Raw genomic sequence first — 27638 nt, 5'->3', positions numbered from 1 at the left:
CATCTTTTCAAATAACACACATTTAGAAGGCCTTTTATACTCCTACAGGAGACGCGGTCACCATGAACACAGATGAGTGCAACTACTCGGCACAGTGAGTCAACAATGTACACAAGCTTCTGCAAAGATAATACACCACAGGAGATCCTTTTTTTTTTGTTTGTTTTGTTTTGTTTTAAAGGCTGAAAAGAGCCGACGGCGCTCGTGAGACGTTGTACCAAAAGTGGGAAGAAACAAAAACGGTTTTATTCTCACCGCATGAGAATAAAAAAAAGAAAACGGGCTTATTGTACTTGTACACCAAGGAAGACGAAGGCCGAGAGATCCTTCGGAAAGGCTGCCGTTTGCATGACGAGGTGGTTCCTGTGACGAGAAGCGAGGCGGTAGCTTGGTTCTTCCGAGGTGAGTAAACAGCAGATATATACGTAAGGTGAAGTACTTGTTTGTTTTTTGTAATTGAAGTTATCGGTAAGGCCACATCAAAATTCTCTTCTTTTTTCGTTTGGGGAAACCCCGCTGGAGTTAAAAATGCCACCAGCACACCGGAAGACCCCTCGCTTAGGTGCAGCTCTACATCATGATACGCCAACAGTGACCAGCAGAGCAACAGATACAGGATATTAGATATGTGAGCGACTGTGTACACGGTAAGAATATACAGTACTAAGGCTATCCTCTTGAAGTCAATGACTACGCTTTGTTACGTTAGTTTGAAAAAAAACAGACTTGCTTTTCGTAAACCGTGGAAGTTTTTTTGTTTCTTTTCACGTATTCTGCAAAATGTTGCTGTGGCTCCATGCGAGATGTACTGATGTGTATACTTTCCAAAAGAAGAATAGCGCACATAGAGTATTGCAGGCAAGGCAGAGGCGTTGCTTAAAGCTTTTCTTTTTAAAGACTTCATTAAAAACCAATGATAAAACATAGGCCCTCTGAGGTTCCCCCCCCCCCCGATTAAAAACACAAAACAAAGAAGCAAGAGTATCAAAAAAAAGGTTCAATCCAAAGACTGAAAAACAGGCGTTTTGTCGTCAGGTCGCAACAACATACAGGTTGGGATTTTGGACCTCGAAAAGGGGGGAAAAAGAAAACCCAAAGCTCAGAGGAAGAATAGAAACTATTTGGTAACAAAAGTGTACTATATGTTCAATACAAAAAAAGGTATGGAGAAAAATGTACCTTTACTAAAGCTTATACAAGATCCTTGGTCCATAAAAACGATGTGTTATCGTCACGTTTTATGTGTGTCCCTCTGCATCCTTTGTCCCTCCAACAACAATACATCCAGCCCCCCCCCCCCCTTCAGGAAACCACAAATCAATGCAAAGAAAAAAAAAGGAATAATTATAAAACAAGTGGTGGGAGGAGGTCGGGAGGAGGAGGAGGAGGAGGAGGACGAGGGGTGGCGCAAAAAACATACGTTCCTTTCAAGAGATTTTTGTTTTGTTTTTTTGTACACGGTGGATGTATTGTTGTTGTGGTTTCCATTCTCACAGCCGCAGAAAAGGTGCTGTAGCTCCGAGCCTGCAGGAATGTCACTCATTCCACACACCAGGTCCCTAAAGTAACCACAGGAGAAGGTTGGGGGGGGTCAAGGATTCCCATTGGCTGACAGCGCTGTGATGTCACTCCTCCCATTGGATCCCCCCCGTTTGCTCCTTTTCTCTCCCGCCAAAATTTCAGCTTCTTTGTATCCAAAATGAACACGCAGCACTTTCGAGTGAGTCTTTGTTTGTTACTTCCCCCCGTAGTCAGTTCATATACACCTTGTGGTACTTTGCTCTCAAGGCATATAGTAGCGAGTGGCCCCCTGTGTGCGTTAGGAGACCACGGCGGCGGCGGCGGCGGAGGACGAGGACGTGACTCCGGCGTTGGAGGTGCTGTTGGGGCCATAGACGCCGGGGCCGGCCTCCTGGCTGCCGCTGCTGCTGTTGTTGCTGCTGAGCAGAGTGGAGCTTCCGGCCCGCAGGATGGCCCCGGCGGCGCTGCAGTGCGGCCGCGGCCCCGGCTCCGGCGTGTAGGTGAAGGTCAGCGTGGTGGAGTAGATGATGCCGTCGTTCCGGACCAGCGTGACGGGCACCTGGACGGGCTGCCGCACCCAGCGCCAGCCCTCGCGGAAGGCCGAGATGTCGGGCACCACGCACAGCATGCTCTCCGCACACCTGAGGGGTTCGGAGGGGGGGGGGGGGAGAGAGACGTGAGAGTCGTCACATGAGCCTTAATCTGTGTCAGTATTTTAGCCCCAAGCCCAAAATAACTGAAGCCTCATTAACATCTCAGAGGTCTGTAGCAGTCAGGGAGGTCCCACTGTTTTTCGCTGACAGCGGTTATACTGCTCAGTGGGTGGTACTGATAAACACACGTCTAAAATATATCTGTAAAACTCAAGAGGGAACGCAAAGGGAATGGCTTTGTACAAAGGTGTAACACTGCAGTGCTTTGGCTCACTCGAAGCCAAATAAGCACTGGCCGGGTTTGAAGAAGCAGCGTTGTCCAACTTGAGTTATAGCGCTGAGGCCATTAGGCATTCAGAGGGTCTGACAGAGAGCCTTTTTGAAAGCTTTCATGAATTCAAATTACATTACTAACTTATTCATATCTCCATTATAGGCATTGAACTTAAAGCCCGTCATTTTTCTGCGACTGCATGATCCCTAATAAATCCTTAAATCAGTCGTAATAGACCATTCGTATGCTAATGAGGGGAAAAGAGAAACTCCAGCTAACGGGTCTCATTTTGGCCGAGAAAAAGGAAGGAGTCCATCATGAGTTACATTTAAAAAAAGTAAGAGGCACGGGGGGGAAACACCTTACAGAGAATCAGTCAAATTAAACACAAGTGAAGACACACCTGTACATGGTCTCAGCCTCAACGTCTCCGAACCAGACCCGCAGATTTGGAGTGAAGTTCTGTCCCGTCAGCTCCAGCATGGCGACATCGCCTCCACCGTTTAGCTGCAGACAAAGGAGATATGAAGAGGACTGTTCTGACACCGGGACCAGGTTTATGTTCGGGGGGGGGGGGGGGCTACGAGAGCACCACGGGGCTTCTGTGTCTACCTGTAAGCTCTCCACCACAGGCACGGGGGTGACGGGCGAGTGGACGGGGCCCATGCCCTCGTAGAAGGTGTATTCAGCCTTGTCCGTGCTGATGATTGTCCAGGAGGCGCCGTCGTTGATCATCTCCTTGCTTGGTTCCTTTGGGCATGGAGTGGCCTAGCAGTAGAAGGGGAGGAGTCAGGGCCTTCAATGCATATCCCCGGTGCAGAGACAAGCAGCTCAGAGATCGCGTTTTTTTTTTAAGAATGCTAAAACAATCATGAGACACTGACTTGAAACTGGATGATCCTTTCTTGGGAAAGGCACAGGTACATGCGTTCCGTGTCCTTCAGGTAGAAGGCACACTTGTGGAGCTGGGAGACGGGGTCGTCGGCGTCCAGCAGCGCCGTCTGCTTGTCCACTTTACGGATGATCTGACGGGGGGGGGGGGATTAGACGAGCGGGAGATGGACGGGAGGATGGAGAGACAGGATAAGACGAAGGTAAGCAGGAGAGCTTGATGGACAGAGGGAAGTCAATAAGACAGCTCAGTAGGTGCCTTTTGAAATCACTAAAAACTGTAAAAGAACATGAAACGAACTATATTCTATATGCTTTTATCTTCATGTCAATCACAATTGCGACATTTTGGGAAACACGTTTGAATGTTTTCTTGCCAAGCGTTAGACACGATGAAGATCGATGACAACACTCTCATCGTTAGCTTAGCATAAAGACTGGAAACAGGGGGAAACAGCTAGCCTGTCCACCGGCCGACACCTCTAAAGTTCAGTCACGAACATGAATCTAGTTTGATTAATCTTTATCAAATATGTCTTTAAATAGTTTGCAGTGTTTTTTGTGTTATTTTCTTTTGTTTTATTCTCTGAGCTGATGCTGTAACGAATCAACTTCCAGGTTTCTACTTCTGGTCTTTCTAATCTCAAAGGACGTGTTTTCTGTTTACCAGTCTGGGCAGCGCCATGCCCGTGACGGAGCAAACCAGCTTGACTGTCTGGCCGTAGTGGATGTAACCGTCTCTCACAGTGAACTCTTCTCCTTCTGACTCCTCGTCGTCCACTAGGAAACGCACAACAGGAAGAAGAAGAAGAAGAAGTCAGTGCTGCAGCGAAGAGCCCACAAGCCTCAACATTTCACTCAAACCCACAGTCGCTCAATCTCTCCCGTTCTTTGTCCGCGATGGATGAGCCGTGTGATCGCTGTAATACAGCGTGGGTTACATATACAATGAGCAGAGAGAGAGAAGACAACAGTGACGAGCTGTCAAACCACATTCCTGACTCTACTCGTGCAGAGCCCTCCGTGTGATTGGAAGCCTTTCATTGGTGCTTGTGTAAACCCTCGGGCTGACTGAGACTCACGCAGGTGGATGTAGAAGGCGCCCCACTGCTGGGAGCTGGCGTGGAAGTTGCCGCCCTCCACGTGTAGATAGCGCGTGCTGACCGTTTGGGACCGAAGCCGGTTGAACAGTGCCACCTTGGTCCCTGACGCAATGCACACTGGGAAAAAAAACACGAAGGAGAAGACACACACACACGAGACACAGACAGGTTACATACCGAGCCAAACACGTTGCTTACAGCTGTGTTGACGGTGTGTTAATCTCAGTGATGTGTACGCTACATGTGTGCTACATGTGTGCTACATGTGACATAACTGGGTTACTGGACACTCAGGTGAGGCTACGCTGCCCTCTAGTGGTTGGAAATATAACATCATAGCACTATTCTTATCAAGAATAAGAATTAATTAATTAATTCAAATTGACAATGTAAATGTAATAAAACAGAGTAATAAAACAAGATTTAAATTAAATAAATCTATCTTAATGAACATAGATTTTAATTAAATGATATATACCCAAAAAGTAAAGATGTAGGCCACATTTTTACACACACACACACACACACACCTACACACACACACACACGCACGCGCTTTTGACAAGCGAACGTCAGAACGCGTCAGCGTCCCCGGCATAAATAAACTAGACGAAAAAAAAACGTGCCGGACGCGGGGAAGCACAAAACTCACAGTCGGCGTTTTTGAGCGACTGCTTCTTTTTGGAGGGCTTGGAGATGACTTTGATCCTCTTGCTGAGGAAGACACCGATGTCAGCGCTGTTGCCGTAGAACATCTTGACGGACAACATGAAGTGCTTTCTCTTGTCGGAGTCGGATATGTACAAGGTTTTGGCTGTGCAATAGTTCTGGGTGGACACGGTGGTGGAGAGGGGGGGGGCAGAATAAGGACAGGATTTAGAATATATATGTATATATATGTATGTGTGTGTGTGTGTGTGTGTGTGTGTGTGTGTGTGTGTGTGTGTGTGTGTGTGTGTGTGTGTGTGTGTGTGTGTGTGTGTGTGTGCAGTACCTTTCCCTCTAAATTAAGCTGTTGCATTTCTTGGTCGCTGTTGCCGATGCCGATGAAGGCGCAGGGCTGCGACTCCTGCTCGGAGCAGCCGTCCCGCTCCATCTGCTCCTTCTTTTTCTTCCAGCCGCTGCCCATCAGGTACACGCAGGGAGGAGGGCAGAAGAACCTGAACACATGGAACACAGAACTATCAATATTTGGACCGACATCACTGGAACATCTGTTCTGTCCTTCATTGATATTCACTTCAGCATCTGCCGACGTAAAACCGCTTCAGTGTTCAGCTCTGCAGGTCAAAATATTTATAATTTTCCCCCTGAAACTAATATTTCAGTTTGTTTTTGTAGATATAAGTATGTTTTGACAAGATGACAAAGACATCTGCATGACTGGCAAACGTGCTCGGAAACCTCTGTGGCTTTAAGACTAACTTCTACATTATTTGTCCGGAAAAAAAGTCAAACATGTAAAGTACATTTCCAGTCTGGTCTGGATGTCAACAACTGAGAAAATACAACGTGCATCTCTTCCGTTCCACCAGCAGAGGGCAGACCTGCGCTACGCGCCATCGAGACAGTCAGTAACCTCCTTTTACCAACATACTGTTTGTGCACAATCGAACGAAGCACTCTTTCCTTCAACTGTCCGGTCTCATTTAGCAGATGTTGACATGAGCAGCGCCGCATGAAACCCATCTCTCAAAATACATTCTCCATTTCAGGATGTCATGTTTTTCCTTTGCTCCTACAGAACTCCATCAAGAAGAAAAAAAAACGTCAACTTTAGCCTTATCAAAATGTGAAAATCAACTCATGACCGAACCGGCCGTACTTCTAAATAAAAGCTTGTGTGCGTCAGTGTGGAACTGGAAAGCGACCTGTTTCGCAACACCGCCGCCTGTCTCTGTGGGTGTTTGTCTACTTTCACCTCCTATAAAAAGCGCAGACAGACAGACAGACAGCACATTTGCGTTCTCCACGCAACCCACTTTGTCGGGCTCCCCGGTTACGTTACATGCAGATGTAATCAGCGGTGCGAGACAGACGCACACGACCTGAGCATCATGGCGGTTTCTGCAGGCCAAAGGATGTTGAAACACTGATATTCACACAGATAAACCTGTGTGTGTGTGTGTGTGTGTGTGTGAGGTGGATCTAGTGGTTCTGACTGTGATACAGCAGAAATCCTTCGGCCAAGCACACTCATTCGGACTCTTTTTCTTGTGACAGCTGGACAGTCTATTGGTTGCAGACGCTGTGGTTTTTTTAACCGAGTCCTTTATCGTCATTGAGCAACTCTCTCGGCCCGATTTGCCAAAAGAGAGGCCTGATGAAATCGCAAGCGGCGCTGCAGCTCGGGCCAAGGAAGCGGGCGGAGGATGGAGCGCTGAAGAGAGCTGCATAATGAGCGGGAGAAGCGGGAGGAGGCTGCGCTTGCATGGACAGCATGCAAAGACAGCAACACTTAATGTTGCTCTGTGAGCCTCTGAGACCTGTATGCTCATGCCCTTGAATCCTTTTTATCTCCCCTTGTTTGGCTGCTGGCTATAGATTCTTATTCAGCTGGGAGCTGCTCTTTATGTTTCACTCACCTTTTCTCATTGCCGTAGGATTTCTGTGCAACTTTTGCGTGCAGGATCATGACAGTTTGGTCACCTCGCTCCTTCAGGTAATTCCTCATCGCTTCTCTGCAACAGAGAGACAGAGAGAGAGAGAGAGAGACAGAGAGAGAGAGAGACAGAGACAGAGAGACAGAGACAGAGAGAGACAGAGACAGAGAGAGAGAGACAGAGAGACAGAGAGAGACAGAGAGAGACAGAGAGAGAGAGAGAGACAGAGAGAGAGAGACAGAGACAGAGAGAGAGAGACAGAGAGAGACAGAGACAGAGAGACAGAGACAGAGAGAGAGCGAGACAGAGAGAGACAGAGAAAGAGACAGAGAGACAGAGAGAGAGAGAGACAGAGACAGAGAGAGAGAGAGACTAAGCGTGTGAACTGTGTAATAGAACATACAGAAACACACATTGTGCACACATTCAGTACACTCGCAACGACCTCTGGAAAGCCTCACAGCCGGCACAGTCTGCTCGCCAAAAGAAATGCTATGTTCTCCCCCAGCTGGGTCTGTTTGAGGGGGAGGGGGGGGGGGGGGGGGGCGTATGACCAGCTCAGGGGGACAGTGAGGAGCCCGGGGACTCGTTGTGATATTTGGGAGACCAGTAGAGCTCATGCTGTTGCTGAAAAGCAAGAGGTCAAAGGTCAGGCTTGGATGCACGATTAAGACGCATCACACACACACACACACACACACACACACACACAACGCACGGACATCAACACAGCCCGGCCCGGCATCAGCGCACACACACACACAGATGTCAGTGACACCGGACACGCCACTCAGACACACAGCTTTCCACTCTGCAACATGCAACAGTGGGCCGCACGCTCGGGTTAGACGAGACTTTTGTTGTTGAAAGCAAAAGGGGGGCCCTCACAGGGGGGGGGGGAGGAGGGGTGCAGAGGAGGCGGGTGCAGAGGAGGCATTTTGGTTTTATCCTTTCCATAATGGACGGGGAAGCGTTTCTGTCTCTCACCTCACCGTGTGATGAGACAATTATCTTTCGGTGTCGGAGCTGCAATTTGAGTCTCGCAGCAGAACAATTTGTTTGGTTGTTTTGCTCTGTTGTTATTTCAGTGTTTTCTAAATCGCGGATTGCCAGCAACTGAAAATGATGGAGGTACAATCCTAGAATTCCAATCACTCGAGGCCGTTTTTAACTGATCCGATGCAGTCTGATACCGTTTACACACCACATGGAGGAAATTATTCTATTTTCCTAAATCAAGCCGGGAGAAGAAAAAGAAAAGAAAAAAGGTGCACAGAACTGGAGCCCTTTCAAAAGTCCAGGTTTGATTAAAAAGGTATCTGGCTTTTCCTCGTGTTTACATTAAGTGACATAAACCAATCCAGACAATAAGCAACAGATTCATCAACAACAAAAACTAAAATCAGCTCTACACGCAAACCCATCCATCCCGTTTACTCCCACGTCCTGCTGGTATGCGCTGTGAAAGCATTCAAATGACAAATAAATTATATCATTTCAGGCAACGACATTTTATGAGACGAAGCGACAGTAAGCGAGCAAGATGGAGATTTGGTCTCTTCCTGAGAGCCGAAGATGGGAAGAAGAAGCGAGAGCGACGGTGACCAGCGCTCAACTTCCTATGCAGACACACAACATGACAACAACGCAGGTATTTGCATAAAAAGAACACCAACATGCAATTACAAAGAAGCAATGCATCTCGGGAAAAAGAAAGCAGCCACTGCAATCCAATTTACTTGTTACAGTGACCTCACTAACAAGACACATGCACAGTTATTTAGGCCGAATATGTGACATGTAGGTTAAAAGGGAAGCGGGTCAACACAGCACACGAGTGAACAAGCACCAAGCGGCGGCTTCCTTTTCTGTTAAATGTGCTAAAGGGTGTTCAGCAAACGCGAGAAAAAGAAGAGAAATTAGAAATACATGACAAGTGAGACAAAAATGTGCCGGACAGATTTACAAGAAGAGACAAATATTCAACAGCCGGCACTACGGGGGGTCGGGCGAGTGTGTGCGAGTGTGTGTGTGTGTGTGTGTGTGAGGGGGGGCTAGGCTAAGCCAGGCTACAGATGCAGCAGAGCAGACAGGCATCTGTCCCGTGCATCTGCCACAGCGTCCACAGCGACGCGCTGCCGTCACATGACCCCCTGTGAACACGCACGCGCGCACACACACACACACACACACGCGCATTGTGAAATAGCTCAATTAAGATGATCAGACCTGGAATGGGCGTGCGGCCCTGTGAATCACAAAGGGTAGATTACACACATCCGTGGCGTGTCAGGCTTGGGTTGAGACGTCAGCAATCAGCCCGTTGGAGCGGCTCGGCCTCCTTTAAACCTATGAGCTGACCTACTGCGGACCAGTGGCCTGTTCACTGTTGGATGTCTGACCTCCGGAGGGCCCTTGTGAGCCTAAAAACAACAGGATCTTGTACTAGATCTCAGCTGTGATAGTTTGAAAGTGTGTGCTGCCTAACGGGATGAAAACAAAGTTTATCATTTTAACACGGTGGAAGCTTATTGGCAGAGATTCGGCCGTTTGGTGAGCGAGAAAGGAAATTTTGATGTCAACCATTAGATCTCAATAAGAAGGAAATTATTATAGAACACAAGTGTACACAAGAACACAAGACTCCAGATCAAACGATAGCCTGGCACAAATTACCGGTCATCAGGGTTTTATTTTCGTCTGGATTTTGGCCTTTTTTTTTTTTTTCGACAAAGGAGTGGAGAAGTAAAAGGGGGGACTATTGAGCGTTTCCATCCGAGGCCATGGATTCTGCAGAGCCGGCCCTTCCCCTGTTGTTTGGGGGAATAAGCCCTTTAAGGAGCGGCTCCCCGAACAGAGCTTATCCAGCCTGTATGTTCACGAGTTGTGTCTGCTCGTGTGCAGATTTGTGCACGTGTCTGTGTGTGTGTGTGTGTGTGCGCTCGTTTCCAGTGTATGCGTGTCATGTATTGTATTTCCAGTCGAGTAGCCTTCCTGGCAAGGCGGCCCTGCAGGACCCACGAGCTTGAGCCGCCCTAAAAAGCCCCCAGCAGGACGGTGCGCTGTTGTAGCCGTCTGCGCTGCTGCCCGGCGGAAAATCTCGGGGGCTGTTGTTGGCTGCTGCGTGAAGTGGGTGCGAGTGAACATGCAGACAACAAGGACACCGAGCCAAATGCAAAGAGGGAAACACAAAGAACCCGACACCCTGATACAGAGTACAGAGTGTTTTGTGTCCGTCGTATATCTGGCCATCGGAACCATCTGACAAATGGAAGGGCCCGTGGAAGCCAGCGGACTGGCAGCACATGAATGAAGAGGGGAGGGAGGGGGGGGGGGGGGGGGGGGTGTACACACACACGTCCAGAAGCAAGCCTCAACATTGTGCGTTGATCCAAATGACTTGGAACAAAGATAAGAGGAGCGGGATAATCAGAAACGTGCCGCGCTGTAAGTAGAAGCTGCGCTGGACGCGGTGCAGACAGAGTCCAAGCGTTTGACTGAAAAGATGAATTATTGCTTTTCTGGCTTTGTTGTCTTTCAGAACACGGGGTTCAGTTTAACACATGCGTTTCAAAAGGTCAACAGATAACAGCTGTGCAATTACGGACGATCGGGCCGGAATCACACAAAGTAAAACACGTGATGCTGTTGCTTTGGGGAGTTGCTGTTTGGTTTGCTGTTGTTATTGTGGCAACAACACGCAGCTCCAACTTAATGTGCACCACCTTCCAAAATAAGCACATGAACTTGTGTGTGTTGCACGAATCCAATCTGTTGACCGATGACCCTCCACTGATGATGTAAAGAAGTACAACTTTCCACACCCTAGTTCTGTGCTACTCTGATTACAACACTAACATCGAACTGCTTTTGAAGAATTCTCAAACATCTAAATCATGTAGAGTGAGGACACGTAGTGTACACACAGGTAGACGTACAAACACACACACACACACACTCACCTTGTTAGGCGCAGTGGCTGAGGGCGCTCCCCGAACTTCCTGCAAAGACACAAAGTGAGAAAACAACGTGAGTGGGCTGGTTATCAACCACAAACACACACACAGAGTAAACACTGCATTACACAACGGTGCACGTATACACACACACACGCGCTTGTCAGTGTGGCCTTGAGCGTGGAGTGACAGGACGTGTCCGGCGTCAGCAGGCGTACAGACAGCGACCTTTATTCTAACATTTTTAAAAACATGTTGTGCGTCAACACAAAATGCTTATTGTTGTTTTTAAGTCCCAGACGGCCGTCGGCACATGGAAGCAAACAATAAAAAGGCGTGGACGGCTTGAGATCAGAGTCACGACACACACGTATCTCGGTTTAATAATAAGTCATAGATGTGGGGGGGGGGGGACCTAAGACACAGGACCTAAATGTTTGACCGTATGGTAAGCTCTGCCCCAAGAAGACGTTTTGGAAACCCACGACTCAGCAGTTTTCTCCATCAGTCTGCGGCCTGCCCACGCCGCACAGCTACCCCACATGAAACAGGAAACAGCTCAACTCTCTGCTCAGTATTTAAAAGCTGCAACGAGGCCCCAGACCAGCTAAAGAAAGTCACGGGGCAGTATCTACGTCACGTAAATGTCAGACTTGGGAGGATGACGCATGCATTACAGCTCGTTTCGCATGTTTAAACTTTCCCCGTGATCCTGGATGTCGTATGCAAGTCTCCGTGACGGCATCACATACCTTCACTCGTTACAAAGACGGCTGACTTTGACTTAAACTGTGATTGAGTCACAGCTAGAAACGCTCAGTCATAGATCGCATGTAGCAACCACTTCCAACCACGTGTAGAGAGAAGAAACGGGCCGTCGACTTGCAACATCGCACCGCTGAGGATGACGCGTGCAACCTGTTACAGGTGACACAGTCAGTCGCAGGGTACGGGGCAGGAAAAGCAGAGCCCAGAGCACTGGCACGTCACGCCGCACATCATTATATATTTACACAGATTTAAACAGCCGGCAGCATGAATGTAGTACGCATGAAGAAGGAGCCGTCTGTAGTCTGAAGTACAGCTGCTGAATCAAACATCAGGGGCGGTGAATTAAAAATATAGATGTGAAAAAGCCAAATATGATCATAATATCAGAACATGTAGACTTAGCATGCGTTTAACTTTCTCAATATAAAAAAGATGCACACTTAGCTCTGCTATTTTTACATTTAAAGTAAAGCAAGAATCGAGAACAAATTCTTGAATTTGAATAAAAATGGGGCCGCAAGTAACACTCATCGGCATCGTTGATTGATTTGTTGAGCAATCCGTTAAAGTAGAAAATGACTGTAGCAATCGCGCACAGACCAAGGTGACATCATCAAACGTCTTCTCCAAAAAAATCCCAAAGATTCAGAGGAATATCGTGTGTGACAAAAAAAAAGGTAAAATCCTCACATTTGAGAGTCAAAAATGACAAAAGTGATTGTTCCAATCCATCAACAGACAAAATCGAGTACTTGTCGCAGCTCGAAATCCAACCCTGTAAAAAAAGCATGCTCATTTGCATAATCTACATGTGTATTAATATTGGAGATATGTGACAATACTCCCTCATGGCCGACACATTCTTGAGCACCACTGTAATGTTCCTTTAGTGCACAAAGCTTTGTAGTAAACTGCAAATGACGGCAAAATACTTGTTTTTATTCATGTTGTCTCTGCCTTAATTGTTGCAGCAACGCACCGCCGCTCAGGGACAAGTTTGCAACAAAGGCATCGATCCTAAAAACCTCGTTACTCATCGACTCATCGGCCTGTGAAGGCTTTCCAGTAACACGCAGCTCATGGCACAAAGAGGAGCTACACGGACATGTATGCGGCACATGGAAGTAACTGTACAGAGGGTGTGTGTGTGTGTGTGTGTGTCTACAAGACACGAGAGTCAAGAGTGAGTCAGATTTTTCTCCTTGTGTCGGATGTGGTAGCCTTTGCATGCTGCTGATAAGTATGTCAATACATCTCACGAGTCATCAATAAACACATAATAAGGATAATGTGTCACTTGAAGTGAAGAGAGAAGAAGAAGAAGCACATACAGGGATGAAAATAGCACAGAGAAAACAGCAAAGATGGGGATGAAGGGCTGGAGAGAAAAGCGAGAGAAAAGCGAAAGCATGATTGGTGCGAGAGCCAGAAGGAGGGAGTCGGAGGTGGAATAATTAGAAAGGAGGGCGATCAATAAGGTTCCCACAGTGAAACACGGACGCCTCGACCGGCTAATGGATTCCAGACGGCTCTCTCTCTCTCTCCTCTCCCTCCCCTCTAAACCTCCCCCCCCCCCTCCCCTGCAAAACAGGGAGCGACAGAAGGGAAGGATACTGCGGGTAAAAGTGTTGGGGTGAGATTAAAGGCGAGGCCAGAAGAAGTAGATGGCGTGTTGTGGAGAGCCGAGGAAGAACGGGAGCACATGAAACGGTCACGGCTGCATTTACTCTAAACATTGTGAAACATCCAACACAACAGAGCCGTTAGGGATGCACAATGGTTGCGTTTTGTGATGCTTTAATGTGTATTAACGGTGTGTCTACTCTGAAGAAGCGATGTGTAATAAGGTGGTCGTAAATGTTGAGGTTTGCAAGTTCTGTGAAACCAAAAAAAAACGGTGTTTAGTGTCACCTCCTTGAGTTTACTTGAACACACTCGCTCACACAAAACACCAACAAGAAAAGAGGAGCAAACACAGGAAACCACAGACGGTAGAGTTGCAAAGGCAAAAGACGCCGACTGTTGCATCTGCAACAGGCCGGCTCGACTCCGAAGTCACATGCACGCGGTGGCAAAGTCGAAGAAAGTTCAAGCGCGGCAAGAGCTCAGACCGTCATTCAACATGTAACCGACTCAAAATAACCAATTCTAATCTCGGTTTTTTTTCGTCTCTCTGCCAAAGTGCTCTCACGCTCAAACATGTGTTCTCAGCCTTTTTTTCCTCCTCTGCAGAAGAAGCCCTGTGACGTGAGCTGCAGCAAACCAAAGCGCGGCCGACTGTGAGAACTAAAAGTGACGTTTATTGCCTCGAACAGACACAGAAACACCCTCAGGGCAGGCCGGAGGTCAACGGAGGGAAAGGGAAGCACTGCGAGGAGAGACGAGGAGCTTCGTCTGCTCTCCATCAGTTATCACTACTCTCCTTTCCTTCCTTCCTTCCTCCTCCTCACCGCCTGCTTACTCTCACTGATTCCACTGGATTCAATCTGCTGACGAAAACAAATGGAAACGTCGCCCAACATACTCCAGCAGCCTTGTTGAAGCTCAACCAGCTCGCATGCAGACGGACACTTCCCCCATCATCTTACAAAGCATCGGTACTTCTCTGAACCCCTAATGAGGTCTCTTTGCTTTGCCGTTATCCTATTAGGAACCCGATAGGCCCATTAAGCAGCTTAGCCAACTTGCTGGTAGCTTAGGCTGGCACGTACTGATGGGTACGTGTGCCAAGGCCGGCGGACTGGTTAGCGGGACAAAACAGTTGCTCCAGTTACAGTAGATGTGAAACAGGACGTCCGGACTCTTCTGGCCTTTCCACCGGGAAGTGAGAGTGAGGTCACCGTTGGCTGACCGAGGCTGACACAACGCGACCATTGTGGATGTGTGTATCGCGGTACCTTTATACAAAGAGCCCAAATAAATAAACAAATAAGTAAATAAAAAATCAAGTCAACAGTCATATTGTGGGGTCACGTTTTTGGAGTTTTAAGTGAAACAACAATAATACAGATGATAGTTTTTCCCACAAAGCTGCAAAGACTTCTTTGTGTTTTGTATCACTTTTATATTTTCTGTTCTCTGAAAACAAAGACGAACCGACAAAAGAAAAGATTTCGCCTAATTACTCCCTAAAATATGTCTTGTTTTCATTTTGGCTGCTTTAGAGTAAACACACAGATGTCCACAAATATGCAGACTGTCCGATTGACATTTTAAATTTCTCAAAAAGTCTGAACACAAGAGCAGCCGGCGGGTGACAGACCGTACTTCTGTGGTAACTTATTAAACCTCCACACCTCTAACCAGCAGCAGATAAGACTCCGAGACACAGGGTGAAACTCCACACCAAGACCTTCCCTCAGGCCTCTTTCACAGAGCGCACACACACACGCACACACACATGCGCAACCGCAAACACTTAAGTCATGGCGAGCATCTCTTAAGAGGAAGAAGAAGAAATATGTTTGTCAAATCCGAACCAGAGCAGATACGCAGTCATCTAGAAATCAGAGGAGAGCTCACGCAGTGATCAGGATTCACAAACATTCTCCTTCTCAAAGAAACATTGTTTTTTGTCCAGATATGCGATACGTCGATAAAGTTTTTACTTCAAAACCCTCATGCGGCGACCGTTACTTCTCCATCTCGCAGCACAACTCTGCTTTCAGACTGAAATGCCACAAAACCTACCGGCGCTACGAGAAAACACCAGAATAAAAATGTGACAAACTAGCCAACATTAAATTAGATGTACCTCTAATGTCTTTCTGGAAGTGTCTTTCAGCTAAAATACACGATGCAAGTACCTCTGCAGCGCACCGATATGTCGGCGTTGGAATAAAATGAACGTCTGCGTGGAGCGTGGAGGGAGAACTCGAGGGGCTCCACCTCTCATCGCTCTCTGACAGGCGGCGTGACACGCGAGGTGTATCGGTGACAGAGAAGGATGGCGGTTGCTATGAATAGAGCCGCCGACCACCCACCCACCTCCCTCGACGCTAACGCACGTCAACGCGTGCACACGCCACGGGGGGTTGATTGGGAGTGTGTGAACCCCCGGCCCCGCCGCTCATACGGTGATGTGTTTGACAGCTGTGACTGACAGTCCAAACACACACACACACACACACACACACACACACCCGAAGGCTCAGAAGAGACCGAAATACACACACACTCTGACATGTCCTCGGCACCAGACTTCTGAACACAAAGTGCACAAATACAGTTTTTTTTTTTTGCTCCGCTGCTCGGGCGTGTAGTTCATACACCTCTGATGAATCAAAGAGCAAAAGTTGAGTTTTCAGTGCCGCCGCAAACTTTTTTTTAATGGTGGCGCTTGTGCAGTAGGCGCAAAACAATATGGCCGGATTATTGTCAGGAGGCAATATCAGCTTTGAGAAGCAATATGCTAGAGCCTACAGTCTGAGCTATATTACGAGAACTATAAATCTGCAAAGCTCTGGAGCGACCTGACGGAGGAGCATAAATCCCCCGACTCGTCTCCCCGTAGACGTCACTAAACACTCTACTAAACCCTCCTCTTCGTGGGAACTGGGAGACATTACGCAGGAAACTATTGGTTCCCCTCACAGGAATTGAGGCAGTGCAACACCAAAATGTGCAGTGACTGGGCTTTTCTGTGTTGCTCGAGCATATACGTGACTTCTACCGAACACAAATACGTTCCATCGGTTAAAAGCTAAACTCTGGTGGTGTGATTAGAACAGTTGACACCTTTGGCCGAGCACTTTCGTGTGTTGTCGTCCTCATTTTCAGATAGCCAAACACACACACATCTATCTTTTGTAGGCCGGGTGCTTCCCAGGGGGGAGAAACTAACCCGCAGACGCCATCACTCATGCGCTCAAGGGGGTTAGGGCGTGACCTCTGAGGTCAACTGGCAGGCAGCGTGTGCACGAGGACGAGGCCTGAAACACATTACACTGTCGTACAGAGGCGGGTCTGCCCTCCGACAGAGCTGATGCTCGTGTTTAGGTGTTAAAATGCACTTTCAGTTAAATATAAAACGGGATTCTTCTCATTAGAAGAAACTCAGATCAATATTATTTTACAGCTATTCATCAGAAATGCCATTTATTTTTTTGTAGTTTGATTAAAATGTACTTATATTGTAACAATAAGATGTCATAATATAAAATGTGCTGGATTTGGGGGACTTCAATCTGCACTTGTCGGTAATTAAACCGTTCTTTCAGACGTCGGTCCCACCGACACACCGGGGTGGGTCGACTCTGACACAGGCCCTGTGTGTGAACATGAGACACTATCTGTGTATATGGAGTTGACACACACACACACACACACACACACACAGGGCTCCGGGACATTGCACACAAACAGCAGTGCGAGGAGGGAAGGGAAGAGGGATTAGGCCTATAAAAAGGTGTCTGGTTTCCCCGCCTGAGGGGCTGATAGCAGATATCGCAACTCCTCCGAGTGGCCGTACACCTCATTATCAACACGGCGCTCCCTCGCAGCCGCCACGACACCAAATATATGAACTCTGCTCCGACCGTACAGGTGAAAACAAGGTGACTTTGTTTCAATGGCGGATTCCTTTAAATGTTAGGAGGCATTCGCGTTGACGAGCGAGTGAGAGAGGGAGGAAACAGCCTAAACTGACACCCGTCAACAAGCTTATCGATATCAACCAGACACAATATGCAGAGCGACATCATGGGCCCGAGTTGCCATGCAAACCTGTTATGGAGCTTTATAGAAAAGCCTCCAACTCGTGCCTGCGAGCTTTATTTTGAGAAAAAAATAAATCAAACAGCAGTGTTCGAAAGACAAGAACAGGCTGAGATTGAGACACTGTGCTCCTTGTTGCAGTTACCTGTCTACGTCAAGACCGGACAGAGAAGAGAAAAATGGGGTGGAAATAACAACATGTCTCACCAGGCAAGCAAGCTCGTTTGTGTGGAGGAGGCTAAGTGAGAGAAAATTTAGAAATCCGAGCCCGCTGGCTGTCTATTGAAGAAAAGAAGAAAAAAAAATACCTGCATACTGATGTCACAGCCCCAGCACTCGCACTGTTACACAGTTATAACACACCGAGCGTAATCTGACTTTTTTGCCTCACTTCCTATGCCGTACCGCGCTGTGTGTGTGTGTGTGTGTGTGTGTGTGTGTGTGTGTGTGTGTGCGTGTGGCCTGCAGCAAAGGGTTATTACGCACACGTTAAATCATTGAGAAAAAGATGTCGCCCGCAACTATCCGCGAGGAGGATGAGGAAACAAGAGGGCGATCCGTTAAAAGACCAATGTGCAGATTGAGTTTCTTACTGAATAATCATTTTGGGGCTTTTTTAAAGCAGTGATTTGTCGAGGGAGGAGTATTTATGTAGTTTGAGAAAGAATAAAAGGAGGCCATACTTTTTATATGACAGTAATGAGAACCTTCTTAATGCACGGGTAGGACGAATACTGTCCACATGAAAGGGAATCAAAGGCTCGCTGCCTGATTGTGGCTATATGACTCATTATTGTTGTTAATATTAGTCATGTTTGCCTTACTTTCTACACTTCCCTCACATTGCTCCTCTCCGGTTGCCGACCCGACGATTGCAACGAGGGAAGGTGCGAGATGAAGCAAGAGAACGAAGGACGGTGTGATCAGAATCGCAAAAACGAAAATTATCTTCTTTTTATTTTTTATCAAGTTTAAATGTTGCATGAGCAGAAACGGAGAGGCGGGTAGCGGACTGCTGATGAGCTGTCCGAGCCTTCAGGCCGACTGGCTGCAGATGGCAGAGGTCTGGTAGCTTCCCCGAGACGCCCCGCTGGAGGCAGAATCAAGGGCAGGGCTCTATGGTGTGTGTGTGTGTAGTTGGGCGGGTCACATCAGTCTGCACTTGCAAGTGAACACACACACACAAACACACACGGGGCACCAGCTCCATCTGTCTTTGACATGGGAGAGCTTAATGACAGAGGCAGAAAAGCCAAAGAAAAGGCCTCCTCGTTCTCTCTCTCTCTCTCCCTCTCTACATTTTCCTTCCCTCCATCTCTCTCCCTCTTCACCGCACTCTCCAACATCAATGCTCCATCTGGACTAGACTTTTCTAAACCTCGTCTTGGTCCCGGCACACAATCAATACGGCATCTAGACGAACGCGCACTCGCACATTAACGAGTAATGGAATCCGGCGCAGAGAGGCACGCACGCACACACACACACACACAATACGTCCTGAAGACAAAGTTATGAAATTGACAGTGTGTGCCGGGGAGCCACCTCGACACACACACTCCCTTGATGCTTGTTCTATCTTTAATGAAGTCTCCTGACTCTGCTTTCTCTGTACTGCCTGCCATCTGGCTCCATTCAGTCCTCAGACAACATGTGTCCTAAATTGAGATACTTTGACATTTTCTGGATCTACAAAGAAGCCATCGCTGAACTTTTTAATCAATAGAGAACATGTTGTTGTGGACCGCGAGGTTAAATGACGCAGGTTTGACAGCGCTCCAGCTCTGGGTGGTGAATGTTGAAACTGAAACACTTCAGGTACCTTCACTGAGATAGTGAGACGCTAGTGTGAGGGTGGTTTATGTGCGAGGTCTTATGACCACCCTCTGTTGATGTCCTATTTTTTTAAAAACTGCTTTTTTTTAATCTAACCACAACAGTATTTCGTTTTAGGAGTAGTCAAACCGCAGTACCTGGTGGAAAAACGTCCCCGACCGTTAAAAGATGGAAGCAGAAGACACGAGTCGTGTGGGCCGTTTGAAGCAAACACAAGTGTGACTGCAGCCAAAGTCCCGCGTAGACCGACTGGGGTTTGGGGGGGTGAGACGGGTCATGTGCTTGGGGGGGGGGGGGGGGGGGGGAGTGTCAGAAAGGAGAGCGGGAGCCGTGAACCCTGAATGAACCACTCTGTCTCACTCCCCTTTCTCCCCCCTTCTCACTCTCTGCTGAGCTGATGACTCACTGCTCGAACGAGAGGGAACCCAGAGGGGGGGAGGGAGGGAGGGAGGGAGGGAGGGAGGGAGGGAGGGGAGGGGGGGGTCGAGATCTACCGCAGCAACACTACTGTGGCTCCCGCTCTCGTGCAGAACAGTTTGTAAATACGGGAGCAGGTAGCGGTGCTTGTTAAATATAGAAGCTAAGGAAATAAAAGATGTTTGTGTTGATAATCACGGATCGACTGCTTTAGCTTCAGTACAAAGAAGCTTTCATTCATTTATTTACAAAGAAAAGAAAATACAACAGCAAACAACTCAGCGAATGCTTCCTTTCTTTTCCTCCGTAAGTGATGTTCTGTTTTTCTTTCGCCCGTGTTGCGTCACAAAGAAAAGATCGGCCGAGCACGATTTCGGGGAATTGAAGCAAAATTCAGTTCCAAATGCGTTTCAATGCCAAATGTCAGCAGGGTTAGTTTGCAAAACAGTCTATTTGACCCTCATTGGACTGTCTTGGTTTCTTTATCTGGTCTCAGCTTCTCCAATGTGACGGTTTGGCTGTTTTCTCCTTTTATATTTGATTGACTTCTAACTAAATGAGCCTCTGAAGATCGAGCCCCCGGGTCACTGTAATGGACAACGTTCACATTTTCAGAGACAAATCAATCAATCAATTAAACAAGGAATAATTGTAGGATTAACTGATAAGGAGAATGATTATCAGTTGCAGCCCTTCTCTGATTGTTATGATCCGTGTGGAAACACTGAACGCACATATTTTCTGTGTTTTATGAAGTAGGAACTTAACTTCACAATGTAACCGGTGGGTTAACTTTGCTAAAGCATCACAGACTGAATGCCTGAGGTTAAAACAATATACTAAAGCTCTAAAGGCAACAACGCTGCAACCAACAACCAACTCCAATTCTAACAAACCGTGTTCATCCAAACAAGCCAAACATATTCAGTTTACAATAACATACAACGGAGAGAAAAGCAGCAAATCCTCACGAAGGGATAAGCAGCGACCAGACAAATGAGTAATCGATTGTCAAAATAGCCGACGATACATTTTCTGCCAATTGACAAACGTGACTGCCTCGACCCCGTGTGCACGCTTTAATTGTGAACCAGGACCGTCCAACTTTAAGCGCCGTCTCTCTGGATGTGTATCAGCTGAGGCGAACTAACCGCCGCCTTGCCCTCGCCTCAAAAACCACCCGAAAGGACCGACTGCACTGCAACAAGAGACAAAATAGAATCCCTGGCAGAGAGACAGACAGAGAGAGAGAGAGAGAGACAGAGAGAGAGAGAGAGAGACAGAGACAGAGACAGAGAGAGAGAGAGAGAGAGAGAGAGACAGAGAGAGAGAGACAGAGAGAGACAGAGAGAGAGAGACAGAGAGAGACAGAGAGAGACAGAGAGAGACAGAGAGAGACAGAGAGAGACAGAGAGAGAGAGACAGAGAGAGACAGAGACAGAGACAGAGACAGAGAGACAGAGAGAGAGAGAGAGAGAGAGAGAGAGAGAGAGAGCGAGAGAGAGAGAGAGATGACCTTTAGCCCACAGGCTGTGAGATGATCCTCAGCAAACCAAATGTAAAGACAGCGGCATGCTTGTGTGTGTGTGTGTGTGTGTGTGTGTGTGTGTGTGTGTGTGTGTGTGTGTGTGTGTGTGAGAGAGCGAGCGTGTGTGCAGTTTAGCAATGACAGCTCAGGACTGCTGTCTGGTTTCAGTGTTGTTGTCCTGATGAGGAAGGGGGTTGTTGTTCCTGCTACTTGTTCCTCTTCAAAAACATGCCATCTTTTCCAAAATAGTCCACTCGGTCATTAACAAGATCCTGGATCCTAACCACACACACACACACGGTTTTTAAAATATAATAAAGTGAGATACGTCAGACTCTCATGCAGGGTGGTGAATTATAAACGTCAGCTGGTAAATTGAGTTCATTTGTCTACCAGACACTTGGGCGAGTTGGGCTTGAGGTTAGAATATTTGAGGTTGAATTCTAATAAATCCAGTCGGGCGATGAACGGAGAGACTTCGCCGGTGACTTATCAGGACAAACCAGTAGATATAAAAGAGTTTGTTTCCTTCCAGGAGCTCATGTGAAACCTCGCGTACATACTTCAGCAGCAGCTTCCAACATGGTGGCAGCGGTGGAGAATGTCAAACTGCAGCCACGAAGCGCAAGATGATCAACCACAACATGAGCAACCCTGTCTTCAAGAGAAGAAGAAAAAAAAAAAAGCATTGTTTCCTGAGCCACATTCAATAGCCTGCTCTGCAGAATGACACGCGTCTATATTACTTGGTTGCGATTCAGAGCAAAGGGCCAAAAAAAACCCTCCGGACGTCAACAGCCACAGGAATGCCACCAAGCGGATTCTCCGGCACAACTCTCCGGAGCCTTAGTTAAACAAGCAGACAATGCAAAGAAACATTTGGAGATAAGAGCGTGCCTTTCCTGGAATCCAAACCCTTCTCTCTCGCTCTCGCTTTGTTCTTTTGCCTCAATATTTCCCCGACGCTTGATAAATGAATCGTTTCTGTGCCCTGAATGTATCTGTGCGTGCGTTGTTTTGGGGCATGAATGGTGCAAGATTTGCTCAAAAATAAGGCAAACCACCAAATATGACAGAATCTGATATCTAATACGGTGACAGTGGCGGTTGCTTTAAGCCGTGGGAGGTGGCTATGGTGAGGGGCTTTCCCAACACGGGAGATCCTGTGTATGTTTTGTTACCTTCCTCTGAATGGATGGAAGAACAGACGGAACGTTCTGACAGCAGCGAGACCCTCGAAACAAATGCTTCTGGGCCCTCACCGCCCCAGCTGAGCGCAACACGGCAATGATTCGAACCAGTGGAAGAAGAAGATAAAAAGCTTTTTTCTCTTCGAAGCTTTTCTGGTGAATTCTCCTAAAAGCTTAGAGCAGAGTCTTGTACAGTATATCAGAGGCATAAAAGACAACTTGCAGATTCTGTCGTCCCTGAGGAGGGAAGAAATGAAGAACAAAGAGGGAAGGACAAGCACACGAGTGTCAGTAGAGTTCATATTGTTTTCGATTTCAGCTGCCCCCAACATAGGAAGTAGGCAGGAGTTTGCTCACTGAGGCCGAATGAAAGCAAACAGGAGTCAGACAGGAGGGAGGGAGAGGGGGGGGGGTCATGTTTTCTGAATGAAACGTCCTGAATGTGGAGGGACAGCGGGAGCAAGAACCGCTGACACAGTAGAAAACCGAGATTCCCTCGGCGAAGCTGTAACGGCTGCAAAACAGCGAAGGAACGGAGGAAGTTCTCCTGGAAGAGGAAGACAAAACCCCAAAAAACAAGAGTCAGAGGATAGGTACGAGCTTCCAGCGGCCGCGGCCGCATTCGCCTTGGCTCTCCGGCTGTCTTCCTCCGAAGCAGCGCCGGCGCTGCCAACAACACCACCGAGAGGACTTGGGCCTCTATCAAACATGACGGCAGGGCTGTTTTCAAAACCACACTGGCTTCAGATTTACATCAGAATGTTCCGTCCCGTCCGCGGCGAAGCAAAAGAGAAGTATGAGCTCAGACTAGAGCATTCCAAGTCTTGCACAAGTAAATAAATGCCCCCCCCCCCCCTCGTTGTGGCTTTTGTGTGAGAAATCCACCCTCCCCTATCAGGCCCCGGGGGGCTTGGGGAGAAATTAGGTAAGGCAAGCCCCTCAAAAGGTCACTCTAAATGCATTACCTACACCAGGAAGTTACAATGAATCAGCAGGAGGGCGGTGTGAGTACAGGGACAGACTCTGATGGTGCATCTGGCTTGTGCACACTTAAGCACGTGGCCGAGGGACGAAGAATAAAGAGTGCCGAGCTGGCGGCGACCCAAGGCAAATTACGCAAAAATGTGCATTGCTATCCCCCTGGGTGTCTCCTGTGGTCGTTCCCCTGAGACAGACGGACACAAACAGACTGAATTGAGGGCTGGATGAGAGGGGGGGGGGGGCACAAGCGAAAGAAGATATTGAGACAACCAGGGCTTGTGGTGCTTTTAAGAGGCCCATCGTCGCTCCAGCAAACAAGTTAAATCTGAACCCTGAACGAGAAGCTATAGGCGTCGGGGGGGATATTTCAATCATGTGAAGTAATGGATATGCATGAACTTCCAAAACAATAGGCTACTGTACGCATGAGAATAAATCCCCCTAAAGATGTCTGGCGGTGGCACATTTGCCTGTGACTTCTGTACACACACACACTTTGAAGATTTTCACAGTTCTGGGTGGATATAGGGCAGCTTTGGATGCTGCTGGATACTGAGGTGACACGGGGATCAGATGGCTTGTGTCATCTCCGATATTAACCTATCCATCAGTGCAGCAGCTACGGTAGCGGGTGGGGTGTGGGTGGATGCTGCTGCTTCGGGGGTGTAGGAGGGGGGTAAACATGTCTTTTAACTCCAGCCGGAGCCTTTGCCACCGTAAAGGTCAGCGCTTCGACATCTGCTGCTCTCTCTGAACCTCTCCTTTCATGAAAAGGGACGCAGGGAAGAGGAGAGGACCCGGGGGGGGGGGGGGGGGGGCAAAGGATGCACGTCAACTTTTTCGCTCGGTACACGCTCTCTTCCACATGCACTCACTTGACCACCGTTAACACAGCCGCAGAGATCAAACTGCAGGCTCGGTTTGCGGTTTTTTTTTAAAGAAAGGCTCGGTAGCATCATCAGCACAGAGACGCTTGGCTTCTGGCACGAAAGACTCCATCGTTCTGTTTTTTTATTTTTTTTTGGCAGAGGGATGGAAGGGAGGGTGAGCTAAATGGAATCCCGTCCCTCGGGGCCACGGCAAAGGCAGAGCGGTGTTGAAATAAGTGATTCATGCTTTTTATCGTCCCAGGTGAAACAGTGCTGCTCTTTCAGCGATCACAATCAGTTTCTCTGGAAGAGAGGAGGGGAAAATTACACAAGCAACACTGTCGCCTTTTCAGTTGTTTTTGCCACTTTGCAAGCTACATTGTTCCGAGTTCTGTACCGGGGTAGGAACATTTGTGCGCTGCTGTAAACCCGTGCACAGCACACAAGAGGAGTTGTCATCGAGAGCTTAGTCAGTGCAGATTATCGTTGGGATTTTAGCGATACTAGTACTCCTATCGGTATTGATTATCAGGTCGGTTCCTTATTGATGATTTTGTGATTCTATTCTTATTCTTAGCAAACTCGCTAACGTTACCTGCAGTGGACGAGGATGAACGGCTGCTCGACGAACAGTAGATAACGGTGCATTTCTGCACATTTATGTTCTGCTTGGTCGCCTAATGTGTTGATAAATTGCTGGTGTTACCTCCCTTACTTGTGAGGGGTTTATTACATTAATGACAACTAATAATATCAGCATCCACTCAAGTGAAACGTAGCAACGCGTTCGATCTTTTTTGTTCTCTCTGCCATGATGCGTGTCTCGCGCTGCAGAGACATGTTGCAAAGAAACCTAAGCAAAGACCACTGTGACGTCGGCATGAAAATCCACTGTAACAAACATAAATTCAAGCTATTCTCCGCCCCCCTTCTTTGCAAAGAAGCTAACAAACTCTTCACAGCGAGTGGTTGACATGTGAAATATCCAGTCGATTTGTATGTCATAGCGGTCATGTGTTTTGTAATCCATGCTACAAAGCTCTTTGGCAATTACAGGAGCTGTACTTTGAATGAAATGGTCTACGCAGTAAAATACAGTGCTTCATAAAAGCCAATGTTTATGGTGAATTGATGTCAACTGAATAAGTAATTGCCACCTGCACAATCTAGTGCACATCTAGTATGAAAAACAGTGTCTGATTGCATTCAGACACAAACTCGATGATCTTCTATCTTTCTTCGTTTGAAGATGAATAGATTTCCAAGAAACGAAAAGTTACAACTTAAAGACAGTAGAACCAGTATGACCAGTAACTTTTAAGACAGAAACATAGAACTACAACCTCTCTGTAACGCTGTTACACCAGAGTCATAATACCATTAACAAGCCTGTGGCTGTGGAGCCCCTCCCTGTGCGAAGGCAGAACCAATCAACCAGCGCACGGGGCTGTGGTCAGGCTTCGTGATGCCTCCAACCGTTCATGTGAACACGGCTAAAAAAAAGAGCCCTTATGGCACTTTAATTTTCTGTTAAAGCTCTCACCCAAGCACACACACAGCATCTTCCTCCCATGCACAGCCAAACACACATGAATCTGCAGATATCATCTGGACAGGTGGCCAGTCACCCAGACCTGACCCGCCTGCCCTCTAGCTCCCTCCCTCCCTCTGCCTACACCCACCCCCCCTCAACTGAAATCAGTTGGAAAGCCCCAAATGAACATGCACAGCTAAACCCCACCCCCCGCCTCCTTCCAACATACACACACCTCCAACAAGCACAGCAAATGTCTGTCACCCACTGAGCTGTCTGTGGGGATTACAGCCTCAAGAGTGTAGAGAAAAATTAATAAATTAGGTTTGTGTCTCGTTAATGTGCAGGCAAATCATGTTAATCGGGGTTTACGCCACAGACCGACCAAAAGCGGTGAAGACAATCGGCTCAAACACACACAGCACAGAGTCCAGGCTACAGTGTGATTATGTTGAATAATACAGATGATGCAAAGGGTAACAACACAATGCAGCACTGCTCTGCTTTATGAGGGAATACATCATTGATATTCTCCAACTATCACTTCAATAAATGTATTTTTAAATGTTAACAAAGACCATTATCTCATTAAAATCCTTGGCTGACACACTTATCACATGTAGTAATTACTGAAGGTGCACCATGCATAATTAACCTTTATATTTGGATTTTTTTTAACAATCTCAAAGACAAAAAAATTAATAAAATGATGTTGGACAACAGCTAGTTATCTTAATATTCAGAGCTCAGCAAGGAAATAAGTTTAAGTTGTCTGGGGAAGAAAACGTCACTTTCATTATAAATAATAAATAAGATATTAAATCAAATGCTCGGGCGAAGTGAAATATTTGGATAATGTTGCAGTGATGTGAGGTTACGCACACATGGGTGGTAGGTCTATTTTGTCCTTAGATGCTCTGCAGTGTATGGTTAAGGTTTGATGCAAAACGTAGTTAAAAGTAGTAATAAATACTGTTTTCCCAGCACTGACGTCCACGTTACACGGAGCTGAAGTCGTAAAAGTACCCGCTATTCACTGCGGTAGCTCTGAGTTATACATTCACAGCAAAGCACGCCCGCGCAAAAAAAGCGAACACTATCTCACAAATAAAGAGTCAACATTATGAAAAAAACACAGCCTAAAGGGGGATGCCTGGCTCACAAAAGCCTGCAACGTGTTTCAGTCAGATATCTATGCTAGCTAGCATCCATTATCGGACAGCTATGAATCCGGTTCGTAAAGCGTGCTGCCCCGGCTGTGGGTTGAGCACGTTTACGAAAACAACACAACATGACCAGGAATTTGTAAAATACCGGGAGGGGAACGAGACGTTGCATATAAAACATTTTGTTAAAAAAAAAAAAAAATGTTAAACATGCTTCACTGGTTGTGTTTCGCTCGCTGTCTAGCCTGCTAGCTTAGCCGTTGTCTGGGGAAGAAGAAAAAAAAGACCACCGTGGGTGAAGTATCGCTTAGCTGTGGGGCTAGCTCACAAAACACTGCAGCAACAGTCAGCTCAGGCAAGTAACGATAACAAAAAACACTCTCACGGAAACACACGTTGAGACAAAGAAACGTCAGTGGTCAAAACACCGCAGTGCAACCAGGCTACAGCACAGGGATTACAATTAATATATGTATTATAATAACTTGTATTCGCTCTTCCAACTCCGCTCCCACAAACCGACAGACCCGAATCTCAGACTCACCCTGTCACAACAGGCGCCATCTTCCACAAACTCTCACCAAAACTCCAATACTCGCGATATCCTTTCTCTCTCCCACCGCCCAACAA

The 27638-nt window shown here is 47.3% G+C and overlaps 1 protein-coding gene across 2 annotated transcripts; it reads right to left on the bottom strand.

Annotated features, from left to right (window-relative positions):
- Positions 1-1366: 1366 nt before the first annotated feature.
- Positions 1367-27638, bottom strand: rbpjb (recombination signal binding protein for immunoglobulin kappa J region b). Of its 2 annotated transcripts, XM_079295023.1 has the most exons (11): positions 27553-27638; positions 11008-11046; positions 7028-7123; positions 5437-5602; positions 5095-5269; positions 4422-4559; positions 4007-4119; positions 3333-3473; positions 3061-3216; positions 2852-2955; positions 1367-2162 (listed from the first exon to the last, which is right to left on the bottom strand). In XM_079295023.1, exons 1-11 carry the CDS (start codon positions 27570-27572, stop codon positions 1820-1822), a joined length of 1491 nt encoding a protein of 496 aa, XP_079151149.1. In that variant the 5' UTR covers positions 27573-27638; the 3' UTR covers positions 1367-1819. The 2 variants fall into 2 exon arrangements, with proteins under 2 accessions (XP_079151149.1, XP_079151148.1); XM_079295022.1 differs by having other exon boundaries at positions 2852-3216.

The sequence above is a fragment of the Melanostigma gelatinosum genome, assembly GCF_949748355.1.
Source record: "Melanostigma gelatinosum genome assembly, chromosome: 23".
NCBI lineage: Eukaryota > Metazoa > Chordata > Actinopteri > Perciformes > Zoarcidae > Melanostigma > Melanostigma gelatinosum.
Note: the sequence above shows the minus strand (reverse complement) of the source record. Positions and strands in the feature narration are given on the sequence as shown.